Raw genomic sequence first — 26916 nt, 5'->3', positions numbered from 1 at the left:
GCACTTTTTGCGATTATGAGTGAACTGTACTCAAATTTGGATTGATCTCATTGGCCGTGTATGCAAAATGATTTTAAAGCCATACGATCTAGGTACTATAACTGCATCAAAGTTTCAAAGTTCATGTTCCAAGTGTTTATGCAATAACGGTTCACGTCTTTACTCAGATCTAGACCAACCACGGAACTTCTGTTGAAATATTTCCTTTTCACTGGCATTGCAAGCTTCCAACCCGTACAACTTGAGCTTTATCACACCCAGCAGCATATAAAGCTCACAACTGGCGAATCAAAGCATAACACCCAACGGAAACATTTCACTGGGTGGTAGGTATGTATCGCATATATTTCGGATGCACATGTTGACGATTCGCTGCTACAAACCGGCATTTCGGTCGGTGAGAGTTGTGTGAGTTAATTTTCATCGCGCATGATAACAACAATACCGGTGACGGATAGAGAGAATCTTCGGCATTTCTCTGAGTTGGTCCAATGCCCGTTTGTTGTGCTACACTTTTACACGTAATAATTATTGTCTGTGACTTTATGTGTGGGAGACGCGAACAGTACCAGTCCGAAATGCGGCAGTACCCATAGTATAATGCTTTTCCAGTCACGTGGTATGTTGTGAAGTTAGTAGTATCAAAGTAATCAAACAATATCGTCTGAAAATTGTTCCACTTTGATGTCGATTCTGATCCGTATTCGGAACTCTGACGGTACCACTACCACCATATGCCGGTCCCCTTGAAAAGGTGCACTTGAGAGCAAAAGAAATGGTCTCTCGATGTCATGCAGGCCAGTATTCTTCAAGCTCTCGTCGTGTCGTGGCGTGGCGCTCTCGTGGAGTATAAGTTGGGCCGAAAAATTTTCATCTTTCCCCACTGACTACTGGTGTGGAAGGTGTGCGGGCGTTCAGTGTGTGTACCAACGTTTGTCGCCTTTATTCAGTGTAAATTGATCCGATGCCTTTTCTCCGGCATCTTTGGAGTGATTAAACATTTGAAATTAAACTCTTCCTAGTGAAATTTGAGTTACCGAAGACACGGAAGGCAGTGTTTGGTTTTCGATACATCCTACATCCCGGAACGGTTAATCTTTGCGGCTGTGTGCTAGGACGATCTTCGTGAGTAAGGTTAGACATTGACCTTTATTTGACATTTAAACAATTCCCCATCCAGCGTAAGGTGATATGGTGTCCGTTACGATTGGAATGGTTTGTGCAGCACTTTTACTATGGAGATGCGTTGGATTATAAAACGTGTTCTGATAACGGTTATCAATACGAATTTCGCTTTCCAAAATAACACCATTCGTTAAATTTTCGCGAGTGGTTCACTGACTTATTTGTGTTTCGTCGTCGTTAGTGAATCTTTATTGATCGTGATGGCTTTTTTTTTATTATAGATCGACTGAATTAGAGCACCCAAATTCGTCTTGCCTTAAATTGAGAACGTTTCTTAGAAGATTACATAATAGGGTAAGAGAAAACAAAAATGAAGAACACAAAAGGATGCAAACATTAAACAAAACCAAACCAAACACGCGCCGGGGTCACACTGGTAGATGATTAAAATCTCTAGCTACCTGATAACGAACGTCAAATAACAGCTGTTTGTCGCCACCGTTTTATTTTATTTTTGCTTCGTGTAGTGCGCGCAAAACTTTGAACCTAGGGGAAAAATAGTTTCTTGTTTACAAACACCACCCAACCAGATGATGCAAAACGTGCTCTATCTACTAAGGAATATTTGTCTATACCCTTTATTGCCGCCAGGCGCCATCTTACTATCCGCTGGTAATACGGATACGCGTAAGCAAACCGGAAAAAAATCTAACTGTGCACCACTGCCAAGGTCGTTCAATAACCTTCAGACACACAGCGGCATCAATCGGATGCGTCGGTGTCGGAAAAGTATTGCACCTTTCTTCAAAGATAATGATGTTTCACTTTTGAAATCTGTGACAAATTTCGAGTACTTTTTCAAAAGGTCCTAGCTAACTAATGTAGTCAAATCAAGTTAATTGATGCAAACAATTGCTCTTCTATCGTAGTATATTCTACAAAACACCAATTTAAACATACTTTCACTTATTGAAGATAAGCATTGCTAAAAAAATGTCCAATGCACAGTTTAGAATGATGGGTGCTTGATTGTTACTTCGGGCATTTTGTCTGCTTTGCACGATTGGGGCTCATTTTCGAATGGTGGGTCATGGCAATCCCATCTAAGGTTATAAGTAAGGGTACATTTGTGTAGCTAATGGTGGTGTGAAGGGGACAGGCCCCCTCCATAATTTTTGGAAGTTTATCATAATTTAAATTGTCGTTATAAGAATCCCCAAGACAATTTGGAGGGTACCTGGATCATTCTGAAGGGGGGCAGGCACCCTAGGAGCTCCATCAGCTACGCCAATGTAGGGTACCAGTCTTTTCCCGGTGCTAGGTACTCTATTCTGAAGTCAGTGAATGGGAATCTAAATGGTGTAGAACAAAATGACCAAAGTAACACTTATTAATTAAGTCATTGCGAAAAATCGTCCTATGCAACATGTTCGAAGTACACCTTGACTAGTCAAAACGACCTCCCAACTAACAACTTTTACAATGTAAACGCTTTACTCATTTCATTTATACAACCTCAAGCTGTATTCAAACGTTATACGATATGAGGAAACCGTTACTCAACCTCTATACAAGCAAAACGGACGAACTCAGCTACTGATTACTGTTGGGACGGGCTGGGACAAGCTCTTATTGCATATCCCATTAACGCTTCTATACAGCTGTTATCATGCTGTTTAGTTGTGTGTGAACTTGAAAGGCGCTTATTCAACCTTTTCCCGATTATCCAATAATCACTACACAGCATTCTCTTGAAGCTGGGTTAAATATAGTTTACACTATTTTTTTGATGGAGGATTTTATTGAGTTTATTTTGCTGGAAATCAAATTAATATAAATTAGTTACTAGCACGCCCCCAAATTATTTACCCTGCACCGGAGAACCTGGAATCGAACTCGAGACGACCACATTGACAAATCTTGACACTACCAACTGTGCTACGCCAACTATTTGAACTGATGTAAAAAAATCATCCTGCTCTTCTACAACAAGATCGCTGAGTAGAGGCTTTATAACAGTGCACACCAATCACTTTTCTCGACTAGTTACTGCAGCTTTGTAAAGGATCAGAGTAAAAACTATAAAACTGCAAAACGTCTAAAAATAAACCTAGCTGACTACATAAATGCATCCAAAAATGTATTATACAGTTTATTAGCTGAGTACAAGTTATTGAATTGTTGCAAATGCGCTTTAGATGTTTATGTTATGCAACAAGAGTGGTTGGTTGTGTAGAAACCATCAAATGAGTAACATATTCACTATATTAGCTGCAGCTACAAAATGTGTATAAAAATGACATTAGCGTTTATTGGCTGATGTTATTCAGTGCGACTGACAAATTGAATAATGGTTGTGAAAAAGTTGAGTAAACGGTCTCCAGAACTATTTTGCTAGCTTCTGCTTGTAGCTTTCTGCAATTTTTTTCAGTTACTTTACAGCACAACGCTGCACAAGTTACCTAATAACGCTGAAAATGTTAGTTGGGCTATGTGGTTTTTTCGCATTGTTACAGGTAATTCGAAATAAAACTGTGATTTCCTAGTACAACTGGAATGTTTACCGCTATTATTCACTGACTGCGGCAAAAATGGTTTAGTTAAACGTATTGTTTCAAAACAGTTTAAAAAATAATCTGTCGAACTTCAACTTAGTTTTTCTCAATATGGCGCAAATGATACATTGGTCCTTTTGAAAAAAATAAAAGGGAAATAATGTATTGTAATTTTTGCAGAACTTCACGTGACATACTCACTGGATGATCCCTTAGATAAAGTACTCAGGAAATTTTAAAGTACACTAGACGTTCCTAAACTGAAACATGTTTGCTTTTCAATTTTTTTTTTGACACTTTTTTTTGTTCAAAATTCAAATTCAATTACATTTTGTTTTAATCTAGATGCTCCAGCTAATACAGTAACTTACTAGCCTTAATTTTAATTATATATATCTAAGTGTGTTCAGAGTATTCCTGCATTGGCAATTCAGTATTTACAGTCATTTTAAAACAAAATCTTATCTAAGTATAAAGGGTATTTATTATTGTGATTGAAGATTTCAACGATTTTTGCCTAAAGTTATTCATTATTTTGCTGGACATTTGTACTAAAGTCCCAACATTAAAAATTGCATGTACCTCAGTAGTACTGTACCCAGGGAGGCACCTTCAAAATCATCTTTAGAACGTTATTCTGAATCCTTTGAAGTGCTTTTTTCCTGGTAGTGCAACAACTAAAGCTTGAGTCAGCTGCCCAATTTCAATAATTTTATCACCTATCGATCATAAATATTTCTACGCATCTGTTAAATTTAAGACTTCATCATTTTTCAATATCTCACTATTGAAAATTGCACGAATGTGCAAGTGTTGCTATGATAATTAAAGTTATCACCGATTGCCTGCGAAAACCGATTTCCCTAACACAAATTTCAAAGTTAAATTCCATCCGTTCTCACCAAACGGTGTTTATTCATTCACCGCGTGGTGAGTGATAGTGTTCTACAGAACACAACGAAAGGCTGCCTGCAAGCAGCGAGCTGCAGCCAACATGAGCATCCATAGAAGGAGGGAGACGCCGCACCGCTATTGATCGGAATCAGTAGTTCTTCGTGAGTTGCTGTGGGTCATCTTTTTCAAGCGCGTAGAAAGAAAATAAACAGAAAAAAAAACTCCGCTCAAATTCCTATTCCTACACAAAACACAAGCTCGTGCTGCAGTTAACAAATAAGATTTATTATATAGGACCACGTAGTCATACGTCACCATTGCGTACAACCCCATAGGGCTGTCCCTTGTAGTTTTTGACGTAGGACTACGTGATTTCTATATGAGGGTACACTTTGTGAAAACCGAAAATGGAACATGTAACAAAATTATGAATGATGTGAAACGTTAATAACTCAGCTGCCCCTGGACAAATTTCAATAATTTTATCATCAATCGATCAGATATAGTTCTACGCATCTGTTAAATTTAAGACTTTATCATTTTTCAAAATGTCATTATTGAGAATTGCACGAATGTACAACTGTTGTTTTGATAATTAAAATTATCACCGATTGCCTGCGAAACGCGATTTCTCTAACACAGATTTCAAAGTTGAATTCCATCCGGTCTCACCAAACGGTGTTTATACAATCACCACGTGGCGAGGGGTGGTGTTCTCCAGTACAGAACGAAAGGCTGCCCGCAAGCAGCTATCTACCAAGGCTGGCCTCAACCGCTGATCGGATTCAGGTCCAATCACCGTTCGGTCGTCGGCATCAGCTGCAACAGCAGCAGTGCTTTCAGCGCGTGGCGTTGAACATTGTTCTCCAGTACACAACAAAAGTCTGCCTGCAAGCAGCGAGCTGCAGCCAACAAGAGCATCCATAGAAGGACAGAGAAGCCGCACCGCTATTGATCGGAATCAGTAGTTCTTCGTGAGTTGCTGTGGGCCATCTTTGTCAAGCGCGTCATACTAAAGAAGATAAACAGAAAAAACTCCGCTCAAATTCCTATTCCTACAGAAAACACAAGGTCGTGCTGCAGTTAAAAAATAAGATTTATTATATAGGACCACGTATTTATACGTCACCATTGCGTACAATCCGTCCCTTGAAGTTTTTTTTTTTGCTATTTTCTTTTAAAATGCAACAAACGAGCTTCAGTTTGAGCACTCAACATTTTTATTTTATTAAGATGGTTCCATACATCCGTGTTTTGCGTCCAGATATTAAATGACTAAAACTTCAGATCATATTGGCATAGCATAAAGCATGGTCGGTCTAAAAAATTGTTTAAATGTTAGAAGTTTGTTCTTCAGGCAAGTGTGGATTTCTTGATTATAAGAGGATACAAACATTGTATATATTTATAAAATTTGGCTTGAATGTCTTAGTTGAAGATGCTAATTTCAAATAACAGACTGTAGTGGTAATTTTTATACGATAGATGGAGTAGATGAAAGCATAGAGTTGATAGTTCCGTTAGAGTACGGCAGTGTGAAGATTGTATATAGATATTAGAATAGCGAACTAGGACAACTTTTAAGGAAGGTACAAATCGGTTTTTTCATCTCTCTTTACCAAACTCCCCCTTTGGAGAGGGATGGTGAGGGGTGTCCCCCCCCCCCCCCCGCCACCACTGGCAAAAAGAGATGAAAACCGACCCGTTCAAGTACCAACTGTGTGTTTGAAACAGTTCTACCGATTTTTACCGCACTTCAATTGTTATTTGAAGGAAGGCATCCAGTCGTAGGTTTGGAAATTGCAACTATTGTTTACCCCTACCACGATATGTGCTCCTATCAAATAACATTGAATGTCTTTCCAAAACGTTTACTTATTGACGAATGCAAACTTATTGGACGGTAGCTAGCAGCTTCAGCTGGATTTTTATCCAGCTTCAAATTTGGAACAACTTTTGCATTTTTCCACTTATCAGGAAAGTATGCCAAATGGAAACATCTGTTAAATAATTTTACCAAGGAAGACAAAGTACTTCCTGGTAGTTTTTTTTGATGAAGATATAGAAAATTTCATCATCACATGGAGCTTTCATATAATAAAACGTTTTAGTTATAGATCTTACGTCGTCCAGATCAGTCCTCCAGGAATCATCAAAAATATTTTCCCGAGAGAAAATATTCAGATAGTCCCGAGCAACCTGTTTCTCAATAGGACTAGTAAGACCCAAACTTAAATTATGGGAGCTTCTGATTTGCTTAGCAAGTTTTTGAGCTTTTTAGCTTTTTTGTGATAAAAAGGTTAGCCCTGGAATAGGTTTTTAATTTAAATTATAGATTTTGTTTTGCACCAGGAGAACCGTAGATTGATGTACTTTCTTGAATCGTAGAATTTTCTTGAATACGGGACAGATTTGGAATTAAGTAGGAAAGATGCACTATATATGTTTTGTACTTTGACTATATGTTTAGTATTACTTCTGCGTGAAGTCAACAATTTACATAGTTGAAGATGCTAATTTCAAATAACAGACTGAAGTGGTAATTTATATACGATAGATGAGGAGGAGATGAAAGTATAGAATTGATAGTTCCGTTTAGAGTACGGCAGTGTAAGAATTGCATATAGAGAGTAGACAGCGAGCTAGGACAACTTTAAGGAAGGTACAAATCGGATTTATCATCCCTTTGGAGAGGGATGGTGAGGGCTGTACCCCCACTATATGAAACCCAGGATTACTTATGGTGCATTGGTCTGGTGGCCAAAAACAAAAGAGAGTGTTGTTCAGAGAAAGTTAGAAAAACTCCAAAGGTTAGCAACTCTCTCAATAACAGGTGCAATGAGAAGTACACCATCGAAGGCCTTGGATGCTTTGCTTTATATGCTACCATTGCATCAATTTGTACAATTAGAAGCCGAAAAGTGTGCTCTAAGGATTACAAGGTCAGTGAAACTCTTTGAAGGAGACCTTAGAGGACATCTTACGATTCTAAAAACTGTTAGTATCAACTCTCTAGTAAGGAACAACGAAGACTGGATGGAGAAAAGATACAACTTCAATCGACTTTTTCGAGTAGTTGACCCTGGGCGTAATTCATGGCAATTTGGTGGCCCGGTTCTTCGTCCAGGATCGATTGTTTTTTATACAGATGGTTCAAGATTGAACAATCAAGTGGGAGCAGGAGTAACTGGCCCAGAGATAGAAATATCGGTTCCTATGGGCAGATGGCCAACTGTGTTCCAAGCTGAAATCCAAGCAATTTTAGAGTGTTCCGATATATGTTTGCGTAGAAACTATAAGAGTTCAAATATATGCGTCATGTCCGACAGTCAAGCTGCTCTAAATGCTTTAAAGTCGGCGACATGTACATCAAAACTTGTCTGGGAGTGTGTTCAATCACTTCAAAAATTGTCTTGTCATAATCAAGTCAACTTATATTGGGTTCCTGGTCATTGCGGGATTGAGGGAAATGAAAGAGCTGATGCACTAGCAAGACTCGGATCTTCTCATAAGTTCATCGGGCCAGAGCCCTTTTGTGGCTTATCGGCTGCATCTCTTAGAATGGAGCTAAAAGCGTGGGAATCTTCAAAAGTGGAGGAAAACTGGAAGAACACTTCCATTGCTAGGCAGTCGAAGCGATTTATTAATCCAAACATTTCTGTGACCCACAAAATCCTGGAACTTTCTAAGAAAGATCTTAGTATATATGCAGGTCTTATAACAGGTCATTGTCCGAGCCGTTATCACTTGAAGCTGATTGGAAAACTTCAAGATGATGTGTGTCGCTTCTGTGGCATAGAAAAGGAAGACTCGGAACATTTGCTATGCCACTGTCCGGCAATTTTCAATAAAAGGCGTAAGTTCTTCGACAAGGGGCTGATAGAACCCTTTGACATTTGGAGAACAACTCCCAGTACGGCAGTGCACTTTATTCGAAGTATAATGCCGTGCTGGGATAATGCTATTAGTCAAACGATGGCGATCACTCCTAATAATAGTGATACGGCATCTTGATATAGCTAAAGAAAAAAAAAATGGGGAATATATCACAATAGATCAGAAAAATGGTCGCAGTGATGAAAATACCCGACAAGGAAAAAAAAAAAAAAATATGCGAGCGAGAACGGAAGAATTATAGAGATTGCTGACGTTTTTCTTACGCACACTACGTCGCGTATACGTACACGGGAAAAAATCCGATCTCCGAAATGAGAAAAATGACTCATGATGTTAGGAACACAGCGTATTTTCATGTTATGAAAATACACCATGAATACCAAAAAACCAAACCAAAAAAGAATAAAATAAAGCATCAGACTGGATTCGAACCAAGAACCTTGAGATCACTAAACCCATACTTTGTCCACTAGACTATCAGTACTTGTATAAGATGGAAGACAAAAGGCGTATAAGAGATACATATGTAGTGTGGCTTATGAACACGGTTTGTCAAGTATGTACGTGTAACGCTTGTAGCGGTCTTGATTCCACTGCATTATGAAATCATGAATTTCCATAACGAAATCATGAATCATTGTTACGATTTCATGGAATGGCAAGTTTTTTCATTTCATGATTTTTTATTCATGAAAATTGAATCGGATTTGTTTTCGTGTAGACACGAAATGTTTTCATGCTCATGCTAACAATTTTGTTGATTTTCTTTGCGCTCCGCTTGGAAGTACCGGAAAGTTTTGATTCTTTTCTATGTTGTAAAAATAAACTGCCTATTTACATTTCTGACAAGTTGCAACTGAATGCTTATAATTGTTTTAAAATAACTGTTTCATGGCCAACTAGTTTTATTGCGCATACTTATAAAGCAACAAAAGGATTTATTTTTGGGTTTTATAAGGGCAATTCATATTACTTTTTTTTATACTTCAAAGCAATCATAAAACCTTTCATAAGTGAAAATAGCATAAGCATCAGTTGCTTTTTTCATTACCTTTATAGGAGTTGTGTAGATAGCTATAAGAATGTTTCATGACTTGCATTGTATGTGACCGTCATAAAGCAGTAGGTAATGGTTGCAGCTGCAATAAAACCTTTATAAATTTTGAATATAGCCAAGCAGCTCTAGATTTGTTACTTGGGTTTTCTTATAAAAATATGCTCTATCTAAAGGTTAATATTTCTTGTTAGGTCAAACATCAAAAATATCTTTTTACAGCATTTGAAAGGGCATATCCCAAGTAGCATTTCTTGTTTTATTGCACTCTATTAGTGGATATTGAGATCAATTTTATAAAACCGTCAATAAAATTAATAGCTCCAGCACAACCTCTTGATAACCGCTATAAGATCGTCTTCAAGCTTAGTGAACCACTCTTGATAAGGTTTATAAAGCATGTTTGAGAATCACAATAAAGCTGTCTTAAAACCTTTTATCAGAAAGCCCCATACTCTACAAAAGGTTCTCATAGCCTCTTTAAGAGCAATATTGTATTCAAGCAGTTTTATTACGCTTTGGTGAAAATCAGTTATAAATCCAATTTAATTTTTATTTGCTTTAAAGCAACCGCCATAAATTAGCTTGTCGTTGTTTTGTTCTGCTGAAACTTTTTTTTTCCAAATGGAAATCTTTAGCGGTAAAAATAGGTTTGAGTGTTGGTGTCAAGATCACCATGCAATCAATTTTGTTTCATGACGACATTAGTGAAAATCTTAAAGAAAATATATGACTTTTTAGAAGTTCCAAAACATATGCGCTTGAAATGTCTACCTCGAGCCCGAAGGGAATCATAAAAATGTGATGTGACTCCACGATACTCCGCACAAGACCAAAGGATGTGATCAGCGTCCTGGTAACCTTGTCCACATTCACAGAGATTGTTGTCTCCCAACCCCACACGGAACAAGTGAGCGTTTAGACAATAGTGATTGGACATGAGACGAGACATAACGCGTATGAAGTCTCGACCCAAGTCCAACCCTTTGAACCATGCAAACTTCGACACCTTAGGGACAATTGAATGTAGCCATCGTCCCAAGCTCCCTTCACTCCATTGATGTTGCCAGCTAACGAGCCACTGCTGACGATAAATAGAAAAAAAAAATCATTATTGGCGATTTGTCGATGATAAATGTCGCCTTCCATAGCGCCCACCTTCGCAAGTGAATCCTCCTTCTCATTGCCCAAAATTGAGCAATGCGAAGGGATAGTGCACTAAGTGCTTTACCGGCCTAATGGAACGGATAGCCTCGACAGAACTGAGACTATCCGTAAAAATAAAGTAGTGGTCTGGAAGAAGTGAAGCAATAGTTTCCAAAGTGTAGTGAATTGCTGCCAGTTCAGCCACATATACATAACAAGGAGCTTCAAGTTTTCGAGAGGCGCTATGAAATTCATTAAATACACCAAAACCAGCGGACTCCTCTATTAGAGATCCATCTGTGAAAAACGTTCTTGCAGAATCAACATGGCCAAACTTTTCAGAGTATAATGACGGAGCAATCATAGGACGATGATGATCTGGAATTCCACGGATTTCCTGCGTCATAGTTAAATCAAAATTCACTGAATTGCCGAAATCGGAGAAGACTACACGATTGGGAATATTTCTTGAAGGGCTGACATCCTGTGTTAAATAGTCATCCAAATCCAAAGTCATAAAACATGTTTGAGGATTTAGCTCCAGAAGCTTCTCAAAGTTTTCGATCACCAGTGGGTTCATTACTTCGCAACGGGTGAGAAGCCTCAGAGATAACTCTGAAAAACGGACGGATAGTGGCAACATGCCCGCCAGCACTTATAGACTCATAGTATGAGTCGGTTGCATGCATCCTAACGCGATACGAAGACAACGATACTGGATCCGTTCCAGCTTGATGATGTGCGTTTTAGCTGCCGGCTTGAAGCAAAAACTACCGTACTCTAAAACCGATAAAATCGTTGTCCGGTACAACGTCAGAAGATCTTGTGGATGGGCTCCCCACCACGTTCCGGTAATTGATCGAAGGAAATTGATCCTTATTTGGCATTTTCGTCTCAGATATTCAATGTGGGATCTCCAGGTGCATTTGGGACTTTAATTAAAATTGTTCATTATGCTATCTCTAAGTGACTTTTTAAGCAGCATGCGATGCACGATTTGCTATAAAAATATCATTAGTATCTCGATATATAAATAAGTAACAACCAACTGTAAGTTTGGATATAATATATAAAAATATACTCCATTTCAAATGTCAACTTTGCTGAGATATTTTAACATGAGCATGAGTGTGATTGACCGCCCGAGGATACAACTCAGTTATTTCCAGAGCAGCTGTAATTACACTGACAACTAAAAAAAAACCAATGTGTCAATACTGGAGATCTAAAACTAGGTAATACCAGCGCCGGCCACGTCTGAATGCTGATCCAGAAAGGAATGAGTAGGAATACGCCCATGCAACACGGGTTTTTACGCAAAAGTTGAAAATACATCTTCAAGACAAACTGTAGGTATTACTTACAAAAGGAATAACTTAAATTCCTGCATCTACACAACCAAAAAAACGCAAAGGATTGCATCTTATAATACTGGTAACATAAGATGTTATTCTAATTCACCCATACCACCACTAGAAAGTTCAATACACGGTATTAGCTACATCATTAAAACTAATGAGCTTCAACTATCTCCATTGAATTGTTCTTAAAGGTTTGAAAATCTGTCAGCAGCACATTTATAAAACTGAATGTAGGTTCATAATCATAAAATATGTTATGTTGTGTTATGATAAGAAATTGGTGCAGATAAGTTCTTAAATTTCCGAATCGTAATTCAACTTTAAATAATAAAACATGCTTTTATCTTGCCATTTATGCCTGAATCTTAGATGCGCATCGAAATTTTAATTGCTTTGCTTCCAAAAATAAAGTGAGAAAATATCTTTGTGATCCATCTGGAAATAGCGTTCAATATGAAAATTATAAAAAGAAGATCGATGTGAGCAAAAACAACACATGGCGTCATGAAAAATAAATGTAAATAAACTGCCGATTGAAAATATTGGTCATACCCGAAACGAATCACATTAGAAAGTTTTAAATTAAATGGCGTTTAGTTTTCAGAATTATAGTTTATGTCACTGCACCTGTCTTTCAAAAACTCACGAATTATAACGGAAGTAAATATCCTTCCTATTTGGTGTACTTTTGAGTGCTTTCAGAAAAAAAACTATTAGTCAAAAGAATACTTTATTGATCTGGAAATCATAACCTAAATTGACCCAACCTAGCAATTTTGAATGCACTGGATAATCGTTCAACACAGTATCAAAAAGATATTAGACAAAAATTCTATTATTAACGACTTGGTCTCTCAGGTGGACATTCTCTCGACTTTCCTTAGCAAAACCTATTATTATGCTTGCTGTACAACATACAAATTCATGATTTGGTCGATATACAAAGCTCTCATTTAATAATAGTGGAAACTACTTGGACAAGCCAACAGATCCGAAATTTTAAGACAAGCTTGCCGAAGACAGTATTTTATTGGCAGAAAAGACATTTCGTTATTGAGCTATTCACATGATTTACTGATGAATGCATACAGATACATCGATAATATGAAGCTGATGAATAGAATATCAATAGAATAGGATCGAATTTCTTAGTACTCATTCAAATACCATGAAGAGCTAATTGAGTTATTTATTTTTAATTCCGATTTAACTACTTATGTTTTGACAGATAGTCCGATTTCGCCCACTACTTGTAGACTTTCTCAGTGCCAAGTATTCTACCAGTACACTGAGTGGTGCTTGAGTACTTGGCGCTGAGGAAGTCTACAAATAGTGGATGAAATACACGTATCAGTCAAAAGATAAACAATTATAACGGAATTAAATAGAAATAACTGTTACTAAATCTTAAAATCTCTCCTGAATCACATTTTCAGCATATTTATAATCTTCGTTGGTTGCAAAAATAAATTCCCAATCTTCTTGAACTGGTAAAAATCTGCTATTTATCAACTTTATCTAGATGAACGCGTCATTGGAACGGTACTAATAGTTATGTTTGGTCGCTATCGAAAATTTAGTCGATTGCTGAATTTATGTATGGGCTCAAATTAGGGGCATTCAGGCCGACATTACATCAATTTCCCCTATTTCGTTTCTTTAGACGTTGCCCACTCGAAAAATTGTTTAGCGTTGTTAATTCCAGCACTTCAGTATAAGAACTAGCATCCCTAGCCAACCTCTTGATGTTACTGCCAATGCCATTACAAGGACCTTTTCCATGTGAAGTTGGAAAAAGTGCCATTCTGCTCTGATATTAAAATTCTTGTCATGGCTTCACAAGTTTTTAAAATTAAATTTGTTTTTATACTGCTGTGCGCAACCATCTGACAGCTGACTTATTTTTTCAAGATCTGGAAATTTATGTTTTAATTTTGAAAGTAATTTACGTTGAAACGTGTAAGCCGATAATGTGTTTTTTTTTTCATATCTGTTATTACAATGTAATTTAAAACTTATAAAGAGCAACCTTCATTGTAGTAAATTAGAAAAGGATGAATAGTTACTGAGTGATACTTCAACGAGCTGTAGCAAGTCTCTTTATTCAAATCAGGTATAATAACTTCAACACATATCTAGCTATTCCTAAAAACGGTTATTAACGGCGTTATTAGGTATACACTCAAAAAATTGCACACGTCATCATCATGTGTCTCACACTTAATTTTGCGCTTATTGTGAAACACATCCATTTCATGTGTGAATCTTATGCTATGAACCATGCCTGAACACTATGGATTTGAATTGTGACACACTTGGATTCTATGTGCCTCATATGGTGATATCAATAGCTTTGCACATCATAGTTCAATATTCTACAATATTCTACCACAGACAAAATTCTACTTTATCGACTTCTACTTTACCGACTCTAAAAATGAATCGACAAATATATAAACAAATTTCAGAGGCCAGAGCTTTCACATATCTTTTTAATGGGTCTGATTTGGGATTCGATTATGAACTATTGGGGTGTGCTGCTGTCGGAGTCTTCGTTCGATCTCACTGTGCCACGGTTGTTCTCATATATAAGGCGGGTTGATAGGATAAAGTCACAACTCTTGTTTTCGATGTTTACCTTTCTGAGCAAGCAATTCACATCGTATTGAAATGCAAAACACTTTAAATCCATCTGTTTTGAACAGTAGTGTGATTCAATGTGCAATACACTTGAATAGATAGTGAAAGATTTTCAACTTTTCAAAGTTTGAAACACTAGAAATTAACGTGTATAACACATTGAACAAAGGTGAAATACACTTAGAGTAAATGTGATTGTGCATTTAAAAAATCAAGTGTTTAAACACTTCGATCAAACGTGTTGAATTTTTTGAGTGTAGATAGCGGCGACGATCACCCGAACGATCTGTTTCATAATTAGCAATGGGCGATCTTGGATCGAAACACAAAAGATCGATTCTTTTGGTTCGATTAATCGATTTTTTGAATCGATGTCAAAAACGACAAAAATCGACTGGATCGATCCTATTCATTCGATTTTTGTTTCCATCCAACAACAAAAATCAGCGCATTTGCATTTGCAATTTAATATTGACCTGTACCTGTAGTCTTCAGCTCACGCTCGGGCAGTTAAAATTGTGTCTGAGCAGATCTATAGTACCGAAAGAGTATACGATGATTGCACATATCTGTACCCCCACCAAAACCAACTGGAGGCCTGTGGGATATTCATGACAAAATGGTAAAGAAAGTTATTAATCTACATATGCACAAACATTCGCTTCTTATGACATATCTCAGGTTCATCAGTCCTCTGCTATGTCAGAACTGGATCGCCCCCGGCAGAATTACAAAATGTCTTGCATCAGCCTGTTTTCCCACGTTCTGTCGATCTTTTTCGATGATGGGAGAAAATTCGTAGTGTATATCCCCATGTAATCCCCATTGCTTGACACTGTTTATTCAAGTGTTCCGTCAGAGAGGCTATTCTTTAAAACTGGTGAAACCACACAGAATCGATATCGGCTCAATGAAAAAGGCATGGCTCAATTAGCTTTCTTGGGATCCCTCTCGGATGAGTTTTGGGATATCTGAATTAAGTATTTCCCGTACTTACCTACTTTTACACTCTGACCATCTAATCGTTTTGTTTCATATGTTAATTTTTCGTTTTTTAAATCGTTAATTTAATACCGATAAACCGAATATTATAACCTGTTACATCACTTACCTAATCAAGAATCCTGAGCAAAAACTTCCACATGTCAAATGAAATCAAAATAGTCATTTACTATATTCTCACGTAGACCATCCATGTTTTTCTTACGATGGAGTAGGTCCCATTTTCCGTATTAATTCCATCGTGACCAGATTTGAATACAAATAAATCATGGAGGAGGTTATGCTCCCTTATGCAGAAGAGAACATGCCTCTTATATGGAGCTGTTGAGATTTCGGTAAAATTTTACAGAGTTCTGCAAAAATTTCTTAGTGTGTAGACTGAACTTGGCTTAATTTGCACCAACTTTCCTATGATCCGTTATATTTAAAAAAAAATTGAGCCATTCGGAAAATTAATCGATTTAAAAAGATCGGTTCAAAATGATTGATCAAATCGGTGAATCGATTATTTTCAAAACAATTAATCGATTCACTAAGACCGATTCTTGCCTTAAGATCGCCCAATGCTATTCATAATGTCAACCAGATCGTTTGACTTAGACGTTTCAACTCGGCCGACCCCTTGATTTTAATATACATTAATTTGATTTTATTGCTCGGCAAAATAACATAACATGAAAATACGCTATGTTCATGAAATCATGAGTAATTTTTCTCATTTCGGAGAATGGATTTGTTCCCGTGTAGATACTCATCTTCGTGCGGCGGCGAATTTTATTCGACCGGAGCGTCCTCCGGCGTCCAAAGTAGGCACGACTCCCTGCCAAAATGCGCCTTTGAATTTCTCTGCTGGTATCATTTTCAGTGGTGCGCCCAAATACACGAGCTCGTCGACCACCTCAATTTTGTCACCGTCAATCTGAACTCGGAGTGAGAGGCTAACATTGTCTTCCCTAGAACCTCTTCCTCTCATGTATTTCGTCTTCGATGCGTTGATGACAAGTGCAATCCACCCAGCTTCAGCTCTGGTCTGATGTACGTTTCCGCCATCGTATCAAAGTTGCGTACCATGACGTCGATGTCATCGGCGAAGCCAACAAGCTGGATGAACTTCCTGAATATCGTGCCACTCGTTTCTATCGCAGCTCTTCTTATCACACCTTCTAAAGCGATGTTAAATAGCAGACACGAAAGTCCATCACCTCGATCGCCTTGACCAATCGCATCAGTTTAACCAGAAATCCGTACTGGTGCATAATCTGCCATAGCTGATCTCGATCGATTGTGTCGTATGCGGATTTGAAATCGATGAACAAATGATGTGGCGGCACGCCGTATCGCGAAAATTTGGACCGTGGTAGCGCGGGCACCCATGCATCCCGTCTGATACTGCACCACGAACTGGAAGAGTACTTTGTAGGCGGCGCTCAGCAGTGTGATCGCGCGGTAGTTGCAGCAATCCAACTTGTCGCCCTTTTTGTAGATTGGGCATACGAAGCCTTCCTTCCACTTCTCCGGTAATATCTCATCTTCCCAAACCTTGGCAATTACCCAGTGCAGCGCCCTAGCCAGTGCTACATCACCGTTAGTTGTTGATCTACACCAGTTGCTTTGTTGTTTTTCAGCCGACCGATCTCCTCGCCTGTCGTTTTCTGCTCGTGCTCCAAACTCAGTTGCCGTGTTACCTTTGATTTCTGCTGCATCACCGTTGAGGTGTTCGTCAACTTACTGCTTGCACCTCTCAATCGTCGAGAGTTTTGAGCGCATGCCTACTAGGTAGTGGTCCGAATCTGTGTTCACACTGCGATACGTGCTGACGTTGATAATGTCGGAGAAGAATATCCGTTCGTGATCGAATTGGTTGCGTTGCGAACAGCCGTCGTACACCTGTTCCAGCTGCGCATAAACGTTTCTTTCTCATCGTCGGGTCTCCCTTCGTGTGGGCAGTGCACGTTGATGATACTGTAGTTGAAGAAACGGCCGTTAATCCTCAGCTTGCACATCCTTGCGTTGATCGGCTGCCAACCAATCACGCGTTGACGCATCTTACCCAACACTGCAAAGCCGGTTTCCAGATCGTTGGTGGTGCCACAGCTGTGGTAGAAAATTGCCGCTCGATGCCTGCATTTCCATACCTTTTGTTTAGTCCGATTTTCCAATCTTAGTCCTTATTTCGTCGCGTAGGTCTGTGCCGCCTGATCCGATCGGTATTTGCAACTTAATATTTTTTCCAGGGCGGCTTGTTGGGCCTGCCCCTACCCCCTTTCTCACTGGAGCACCATCATGCACAGCTCTGTTTAGAGTCCCACGCTGGCACTAGGACGATGATCAGCCGCTCCTAACATGGAGAACAAACGCCGTTTGGTGCCACACATACATGGTGAACAAGACGCTCAGATGACCAGATATTAGGTACCAAAAGGTATCTGGAAAGCATTGGTACAAAATTGGAGGAAAAAAAACAGCTGATGAAGTCGTGTTTCCAAAAATGGAAAGGCATTGTAGTAAATATGTAACATTTTTATGACCATTTTAAAAGCACTGCAAAAGTTTTAAAACAAATGAAAAAGCATATTTTCGAACCTACAGGAAGGTGCATAGAATCCATTCCACATACATAGATATCACGAGTATGGGATATTTGTATTGGTGAGGACCGGTTACCGTTACATGATTAAGAAGCTCTATTTGGCAAGATAAAACATTTGGTAGACCTTATTTATTAATTGATGAGCTTGGAAAGAAAGAAAACGTGATTATTAAAAAAAAAAAATAAAGATCTCACCTGAATTGCCCTTACTAGTAGCACACTTGTCACAAACCGGTTGAGGTAACTGCAATAGAACTAATTTTAGTCATAATCAAGTTGCACCTAGCTGCCGACGCTGGTGATGTAGTGGTAAGCGTGACTGCTTTCTCACCCCAATGGGTCTGGGTTCAATCCCAGCCGAGAACGGTGGGATATTTCTGAGGCATCAAAATATCTGGTTACGTCTTCCTTCGGAAGGGAAGTAAAGCCGTTGGTCCCGTCCCATGTGTTGAATGGATTCGATATCCTACGCAGGTGTGGAAGCTGCCTTCCTGCACATTCGATTGCCGATTTCGATTGGTATTCTTTATCCATTCACTGTATCTTACGACTACACAGTTCGAAAAAGTAGTGTAAATTTCTGTCACTATGATGCACATAAATGGAGCGTCACATAGCATAGCATAGCATATGCGATTGTACAAATCGTGGGTGGCTATATAATGGTCAACTAATACGTTTTGCAGAAAATATCGAGTGTTGACGCAGAAAATATCACTTGGGATTAGTGATTTTCCCCACACGAAAATAAAATCTACAATACAAGCATCGCATTATACACCTGGCCACATCCTTACAATCGCAGGGGAAGGGAGGGAAAGTTAATCCAACATCTACTTAAGAAGGTGCAGGGAACCCATAATACTACCTTCATAGGTGTCACAGGAAGGAAAGAGTTGTGTTAGTGGGAGGGTGTATGATTTGGCAACTCTATTCGTCAATATAGAGCATTTGATAAATCAGTGACAAAAAATAAAATATAAATAGATAAAATGGAAAGATCTCACCTGATTGGCCTAGAGACTTTGCAGCGTCATATTTTCAGAAATGCTTTATTTAATTTTCCTTGAACCACCGCAATCACTGATAACGCTCCCGCAATCACTGATAACGCTCCCACATAAATGGAGCGTCACATACCATACAAATTCACTTTACAGATCGTGTAAATGTATGAGTCATTTAATGAAATATTCTAAATATTGTATGCAACCATCCATCTTTGTAAGCAATATTTCTTGCAAGTTGCTAGTTTACGTAAAAAGGAAGTTTACATGCTTCCATTTTAGCATACATAGATATTTACATCACCATTAAAATTCATAATTTTTTGGTGTGTACCATCTCTGTTAAAAGGACATAACAACACACACAAACAGAGAGATCAACTAATTGTTAATGATGATATTATCAATCTCAACACACGATGGAACAAATGAGCGATCGATAAGATTTACATTGCAGCGGCGCCGGTGGTGTAGTGGTAAGCGTAATTACCTCTCACCCCAGCAGGCCAGGGTTCAATCCCAGTCGGCGCCGCCGGGATGTTCTGAGGCATAACATCTCTGATCACGTCTTCCTTCGGAACGGAAGTAAAGCCGTTGGTCCCCGGTTAATGAGTTTGATGAGTCGATAGGTGGTAGAGTCCAGGTGTTGGAGCTGCCTCCCTGGCGTCGCTAGCATTGGTGCTCAGCACGGAAAACAAGATCGAAGGAAAACAAATCAAGGAGGCAAGATTTGCAATGTTTCTAAGAATTCACAAATTTGCATAAAACTGTACTATCTTACTGATTCCCAGATATTCTTTTTTAATTTAAAAAAAAATATTCCTAGCACTAAACGTATTTCTCAACGAAACCATTGAAATGAAGCTGCTTGATTTTGTTTGAGGTGGCACCAATTTGTCATGAAATAAAAGTCCAAATCACTTCTAATTCTATCATCGAGCCGTTCCGTCTCACTTCAGACTGATTTAATCCAACCACTTCTGCTCGACATCTGTTCCGGTATCAATGTACGCTACCTTGGTTGTGGCACGACGATCACGATGCGTCTGTTTAAACTGTCTGCGGATAAAAATAGCGACCCTCTGTCTGAACCGATACACTTCACATAATAGCCGTGAATTAGTGTAACCACCTGTTTTTTTTTCCTTTCTGCTCGTTTTCAGGATGAGTCGACGCTTTTCGCGAGCAGAGTCCAGCTCGGATCTGCTAGCCTTTCTGGACCGCGGACACTCAGCGAACAACGAAAACCGATGGACTTTTGAAATCGCATGGGAGGTTGCCAACAAAGGTACGTTGACCGAGCTTTACTGGATCCTTTTGGAAATTGGTCTAATAGGTTCTTTATTCAGTTGGTGGAATCTATACCGTCATCCGATCGAAGGCATTCGTATCGACTGAGGAACTGGGTGACCAGTACTGCCTGATCGGACCATACAAGGAAGCATCGGCCCGCACCGAAGTGGAAGCATGCGAGTTTCCAAACAACGGCCCTTTGTACGGAGCTGTATCGGCAATGCGGAGCCAAGGTTGGAAGGTTCACTGCGGACGGTGGTTGGTCGATGGAAATCCTCAAATCATTCTATTCGACATTGGATCGGCCGCTTGGAAAATGGACGGCTACAAGCATGAACTATGGGAATCGTCAAACGTTGGAATACCTCACCTGGATTTGGAGTGCAATGATGCTGTTATCCTCGGTTATACCATTGCCTCTTTCATTGAAGAGGTAGGTTTAGATTTCACAGGTTTCATTCAATTTAAAAGTGATTGATTTCTTTCAGTTTAAACGTTGCGCTGATCAATACTCGCACGATAACGAATACGGACCCCCTCGTATAGTGACCCACTTCCACGAGTGGCAGGCTGGCGTTGGTCTAATCGCTCTCCGAACACGCCACGTAGATGTGGCTACTGTGTTCACGACTCACGCTACGCTGCTGGGTCGATATCTGTGTGCTGGTAATACGGACTTTTACAATAACTTGGACAAGTTCCCTGTGGACGAGGAAGCTGGCAAACGACAGATTTACCATCGATATTGCTTGGAGCGTGCTGCTTCTCATTTGGCTCATGTATTTACTACTGTTTCGGAGATTACCGGATACGAAGCGGAACACTTACTCAAGCGCAAACCGGATATTATCACTCCCAATGGTTTGAATGTGAAAAAGTTCTCCGCTATTCACGAGTTTCAAAATATGCACGCTATGGCGAAGGAGAAAATCCACGAATTCACCAGGGGTCATTTCTACGGGCACTTCAACTTCGATTTGGAGAAAACTCTTTACATGTTCATCGCTGGCCGCTACGAGTTTACGAACAAGGGTGCAGATATCTTTATCGAAGCATTGGCTCGACTGAATCATTTGCTGAAGTCTCACAACCCAGATGTGACCGTAGTTGCATTCCTGATCTTCCCTGCGAAGACCAATAACTTCAATGTGGAATCACTTCGTGGACATGCCGTGACCAAGCAGCTGCGTGAAACTATCAACACTATTCAGCAACAGGTTGGCAGACGAATGTACGACACTTGCTTGAAGGGACATCTGCCAGATAGTAGTGAGATTTTGACCAAGGAAGACGTGGTAAAGATCAAGCGGTGTTTATATTCTCTACAACGTGACGGAAATCCACCGGTTACCACTCATAACGTCGTAGATGATTGGAATGATCCGGTTCTAGAATCGGTTCGACGTTGTCACCTGTTCAATACGAAGTACGATCGCGTCAAGATCGTTTTCCATCCCGAGTTTTTGAACCAGACCAACCCTCTATTTGGGCTGGACTACGAGGAGTTTGTCCGCGGTTGCCACTTGGGCGTTTTCCCTTCGTACTATGAACCATGGGGCTACACACCGGCTGAATGCACCGTGATGGGTATCCCAAGCATTACGACCAACCTGTCCGGTTTTGGTTGTTTCATGCAGGAACACATTGCCGATCCGAAATCCTACGGTATCTACATCGTCGATCGACGTCATGTGGCCGTGGAGGAGAGCGTTCAGCAGTTGTCGAAGTTTATGTTCGAATTTTGCAAACTGAATCGTCGCCAGAGAATCATCCAGCGAAACCGTACGGAACGTCTGAGCGACCTGCTTGATTGGAGAAATTTGGGGATCGTAAGTCTATTGGAAACTCTGATAATCGTAGCTTCTGTAACCTTCCATTTTATCGTTCCAGTACTATCGTCAAGCTAGAATAAAAGCATTGCAGGCCGTGTATTCAGACTACGTTGATGAATCGGAAAGTTATATGAAGCGAGCTAGTGATTTCAACTATCCACGCCCCGTCAGTGCGCCACCAAGCCCAAGCTCTTCCAGTAAGTATTACTCGCCTTAGTGCACCCAAAATAGAACACCTCAACCAAACAACTCCCATCCACAGGACATACCACTCCGGCTCCATCGCTTCATGGCTCCGATGACGAACAGGATTCCGTCGACTCCGAGGAGGAATTGGAAGAGCTGAAGACGGCCAAGTCACATGACTAAAAAACAAATCTAATATCACGTTAGCTAAAATGAAATCATTGACACAAACTATGACAGTAGGTCAACGGATTCCACCCACTGCTGACAGTATGTACTCAATTGGTGGTTAGAAGAAAAACAAAATAAGTGCACTCAACAGCACAACGTTAGAAATGAGCAAAAATTGAAGTGTTGAACCTTTCTCCGATGCTGGTACTATGTTGCAATTTTATTTTTTTTTTGTTTGTTGTGTTTACTTAAATCTAGCTAGGGAACACCGGTTATGATTCATACTTTTTGTGCCACACTGTTTCGTCCAGTTTTACCTTCTCTGCAGATGATCTACGACCACTGCTGTTTCTTATTATGTGTGTGTTCAGCCATAATGTAAAGCTATGTTATACTGAGATTTAAAGAGTTTATTTAGACTAAGCAAGCCTCCTGAGAAAAATACGTTGAGACGAGTAGTTTTTAATGCATGATATTTCCTTTTAAATCAACCATCACCTAGTAGAGCTAAGGAATAAACAGTCTGTTACAAAAAAAAACTGGTGTATTTATTACGATCCGAAAGGAGATCATAAAGGGGGAATTAGACCCTAGGGTATTGATGTTATTGAATATTCGTAATCTGCATTACAAATGGAACCGAAATCCAAAATTTGTATTAAATTTGGAGTACTGGAACTATTTAAAATAAATGTGATTATATAGCGTTAGCGACACTCACGTCTCTTCTAAAATTCTCAGTTAGACTACTTTCAGGAATAATGCTGAGGAGTAAACATTGGTTCCAATCTAAACAAGAGTTACAGAAGCATGACTGTCGCCAGGCATGGAAAATCATTTGCATTCATTTTTTTACATTCACTGAAAAACAGTAACGAGTTCTGCCCGCTCTAATTCGTGATGAATAAGAAATACAGATTTGAATTGCGGGCAAAAGTTGTAGCTAATAACAAAACCAAGCAAAGCTCTATACATCATTTTGCGGAATACTGTTGATGAAAAAAGTTAGAGGCAAACGAATGTAAATGAATGTATGAAATGAATGTAAATGATTTTCCATGCCTGACTGTCGCTATTCCCGGACACGCCCATCTTTACCATAACTAGGGATAGGGAAGGAAATGTTGATGTAGTACTCACTTAACGAGAGGCCACTGACTAAGCGACATCCTCATAAGTGCTACGGAGTTAGAGGGTTGGGTAGGGTATTCGGTTAGGATTCACCTCAAGTTGGCGATGCAATCAACAGTATGTATTGTTTATTTGTTGTTTATTTAATCTCTCGATAGCCGGCTATCGAAAGAACATATTCATTTTGTTTAGTGATAATGAATTTTAGGAGTCATGCCGGAGAGCTTGGGATTAAACCCATGATTTTCTGCTCAGTAAGCAAAAACGATCCCTCCAGGGTCATCGAGCATCTCAGAACCATAACGCTTCGCGACAATACAGGACTACGTTTTCGCTTGATATGCAAATAGATTCCGAGGTTAATGTTCAATATCAAATATACAAATGGTGGTGATTTATTGTGCAGTGGAAGAGCTTGGGGTTAAATCCATGATTTTTTGCTCAGTAAGCAAAATCGATCCCTCCAGGGTCATCGAGCATCTTATAAATCACAGCGCTTCGCGTCAAAGTACGAATATATGGATGAACCTATTATCGAATAACTATTATTTACGATAATTACATGAAAGAAATAAAATATAAACTACAAACAATACGTGTCTGCTAAAAGCTCAAAAAGATATTCTCACAAATATATTTCACTCCGCCAGGAATCTCAAAACCATTAGACGCTTTAATGATACTCTCCACATGATAGACACAAGAAGAGGCCAAAAAGCAAGCGTCCGACACACAAAACCCGTCAAATCCACACAAATCCACACTTCTACGAATCGCGAGCGCTCACGAGTCCTAAAACCGCTGACTGCGACACTCTGAAAGCGAAATTGACAGGCTCTATGCGTCAAACACCCGCCCTCCAATCTCCTCCCGCATCCAACAACACAAATCTCCATTACAACATCTAACGAATTCAAAACTCCGAAAATCCCCCATGTATAGCAAGTGAGTGGAAGCAACCCTGCATGCAGCCATTCTTCATGATACACTTTTTCTGCCTATCTTTCTATTAGGCCTGTGGACATGCGTTAGCTTCGAAACTTCTAACCAAACTGGAGAAATTTTCAGATCACAAATCCAGAACAACATGTGAAAAGGGCATACAAGCTTTTTGTAAACAAACCTTCTTATGCCCTTTTCTCGCCACCCATATGACACCAACGCAAACCTTTAACATCACCGGGTAGGGGACATTTTCCCCTTCCCGATGATATTGCTGATTTGCGTGGGCGACCCTCGGTTGGTGAGAAAAGGGCCTACAAAGGTTTGTTTACAAAAAGCTTGTTTGCCCTTTTCACATGTTGTTCTGGAAATAAAAACTTGAAAAATAATTTCAAAGGTAATTACAAGTAAAATAAATATTGATAATTTTACGCAAAAACGAGCAAGTAATATTAAATCTCTTGTATTGACTGTAACAAAAATAATATGCTTAAATAAAATAAAATATTAATAAAACTATACGCAAAATTTACTAGAAGATCATTACTTTATTGGTGAGAAGTTTTTAATAAGCCCTCCCAGTTCCTCTGTATACAGAACAAATCTGATATTATAATCAGAATTGCTCAGTCTGCATGAAGCAGCCGATCTCATCAAGGAAGTTCTATTAACAACCAAGAATTAATCGTTTGAGGCAAACTGAAGCATTAAGAAGGTGATATGTGTCTCTATAGGAAATCATCATCGTTGCAAATATAAAGAAATTAAACATAACCCTTTGCTTCAGTATCGTCAACCTCCATGTCCATGGGGAGGGTACTTTAAATAAATGTGATTATATTAGCAAAAATTACCATCTAAGCGCCCCTTGGTGGTACTTTGTATGGGAGCAAGCTGTCAATTTGTTAGTTTTGTGTCGAACGGTTAAGTGCTTATTTTCCTTTAAATCTTGAGAGTTGGTTGGAAATGCTATCTAATATCAACATGAAGCTAGAGTACGGCAGTGTGAAAATTGAAGCGAAGGGCCATTAATGTGACACTACTAGTCAAACGCACACTTCCTTACCTAACTGATACATGAATGGATGAAGAGACTTGAAGTATTTCTTAAAATCTACAGGCAAAAGAGTGCGCGTTGGACTTGCTCATAAACTGTCAGCTGCTGTGGAATAGTTCTAGCGACAAAGCTGATAATGGAGACTACGTTGGTCATGACGAGAGGAGCAACACAACAATTGAGTAAAGAATAATTGCATTATTACACGTGGGGCTGTAGCTATGTGCTTTACCTATGTATATCTCATTGGGGCTGTAGGAGTGATAAAACGTCGCTAGAACTATTCTACAGCCGCAGACAGTATATGAGCAAGTCAAACGCACACTCTTTTGCCTGTAGATTTTAAGAAATACTCCAATTCTCCTCATCCATTGTCGCATTAGGCCATTTTCAACTTCATTTCAATTTTCACACTGCCCAACTCTAGCGGAACTATTAACCTACTCTCTTCAGAATTTTGCTCAGAAAACGAAGTCTTCTCAGATAACAAGGCCAGGAAACGTTATTTTCGTTCCAGGGACGAACAGCACAAAACTGAACTGCGTGTATTGGAGAGCGATTATAACTCTGCCTTCGCGATGCTTCAGCAGCTACATTCATAGCACTGAAGAAAACATCAAAAACGATCCTAAATCGTTTTGGTCGTTCATGAGAAGTCGAAAGCAGACGGATGCAATTCCTCAGCTTGTTTTGACGTAGGACTACGTCTTTGATTTCTATATGGGGGTACACTTTGTGAAAACCGAAAATGGAACATGTAACAAATTAAGAAAGATTTTGAACGTTAATAACTCAGCTGCCCCTGGTCCAATTTCAATAATTTTATCACCAATCGATCAGAAATATGGCTACGCATTGATAAAAAATGCTTCTAAATGTTGATTTTCAACAAGAAACTATTGAAAAAATGGTAAATGTTCAGCATTGTCCAAAAGCGTCGAATTAACTAATAAATCCACCAATTACCTACATGCATATGCTGCTTCCCCAGCACAGTCGTCAGAGAGTAGTAAGTAGACGAAACAAGTCGAAG

General features: G+C 39.3%; 1 protein-coding gene across 2 annotated transcripts; it reads left to right on the top strand.

Moving 5' to 3' along the window:
- Positions 1 to 809: 809 nt before the first annotated feature.
- GlyS (glycogen [starch] synthase) lies at positions 810 to 23292 on the top strand. 2 transcript variants are annotated; one of them, XM_065223328.1, is made up of 6 exons: positions 810 to 1125; positions 20435 to 20559; positions 20621 to 20997; positions 21053 to 22393; positions 22455 to 22593; positions 22659 to 23292. In XM_065223328.1, exons 2-6 carry the CDS (start codon positions 20436 to 20438, stop codon positions 22763 to 22765), a joined length of 2088 nt encoding a protein of 695 aa, XP_065079400.1. In that variant the 5' UTR covers positions 810 to 1125; position 20435; the 3' UTR covers positions 22766 to 23292. The 2 variants fall into 2 exon arrangements, with proteins under 2 accessions (XP_065079400.1, XP_065079399.1); XM_065223327.1 differs by having other exon boundaries at positions 810 to 1134.
- Positions 23293 to 26916: the final 3624 nt, after the last annotated feature.

This window comes from Ochlerotatus camptorhynchus, unplaced genomic scaffold (assembly GCF_037179485.1).
Source record: "Ochlerotatus camptorhynchus isolate MF236.1 unplaced genomic scaffold, CSIRO-AGI_Acam_v1.1 ptg000191l, whole genome shotgun sequence".
Taxonomy (NCBI): domain Eukaryota; kingdom Metazoa; phylum Arthropoda; class Insecta; order Diptera; family Culicidae; genus Ochlerotatus; species Ochlerotatus camptorhynchus.
This window is presented reverse-complemented; position numbering and strand designations above follow the sequence as displayed.

Coding starts and splice junctions, on each gene's coding strand:
- GlyS (XM_065223328.1), top strand. CDS start 20,436: ATGAGTCGACGCTTTTCGCGAGCAGAGTCCAGCTCGGATCTGCTAGCC. Junction 22,394..22,454: donor ATTGGAGAAATTTGGGGATC/GTAAGTCTATTG, acceptor TTATCGTTCCAG/TACTATCGTCAAGCTAGAAT. Junction 22,594..22,658: donor ACCAAGCCCAAGCTCTTCCA/GTAAGTATTACT, acceptor TCCCATCCACAG/GACATACCACTCCGGCTCCA.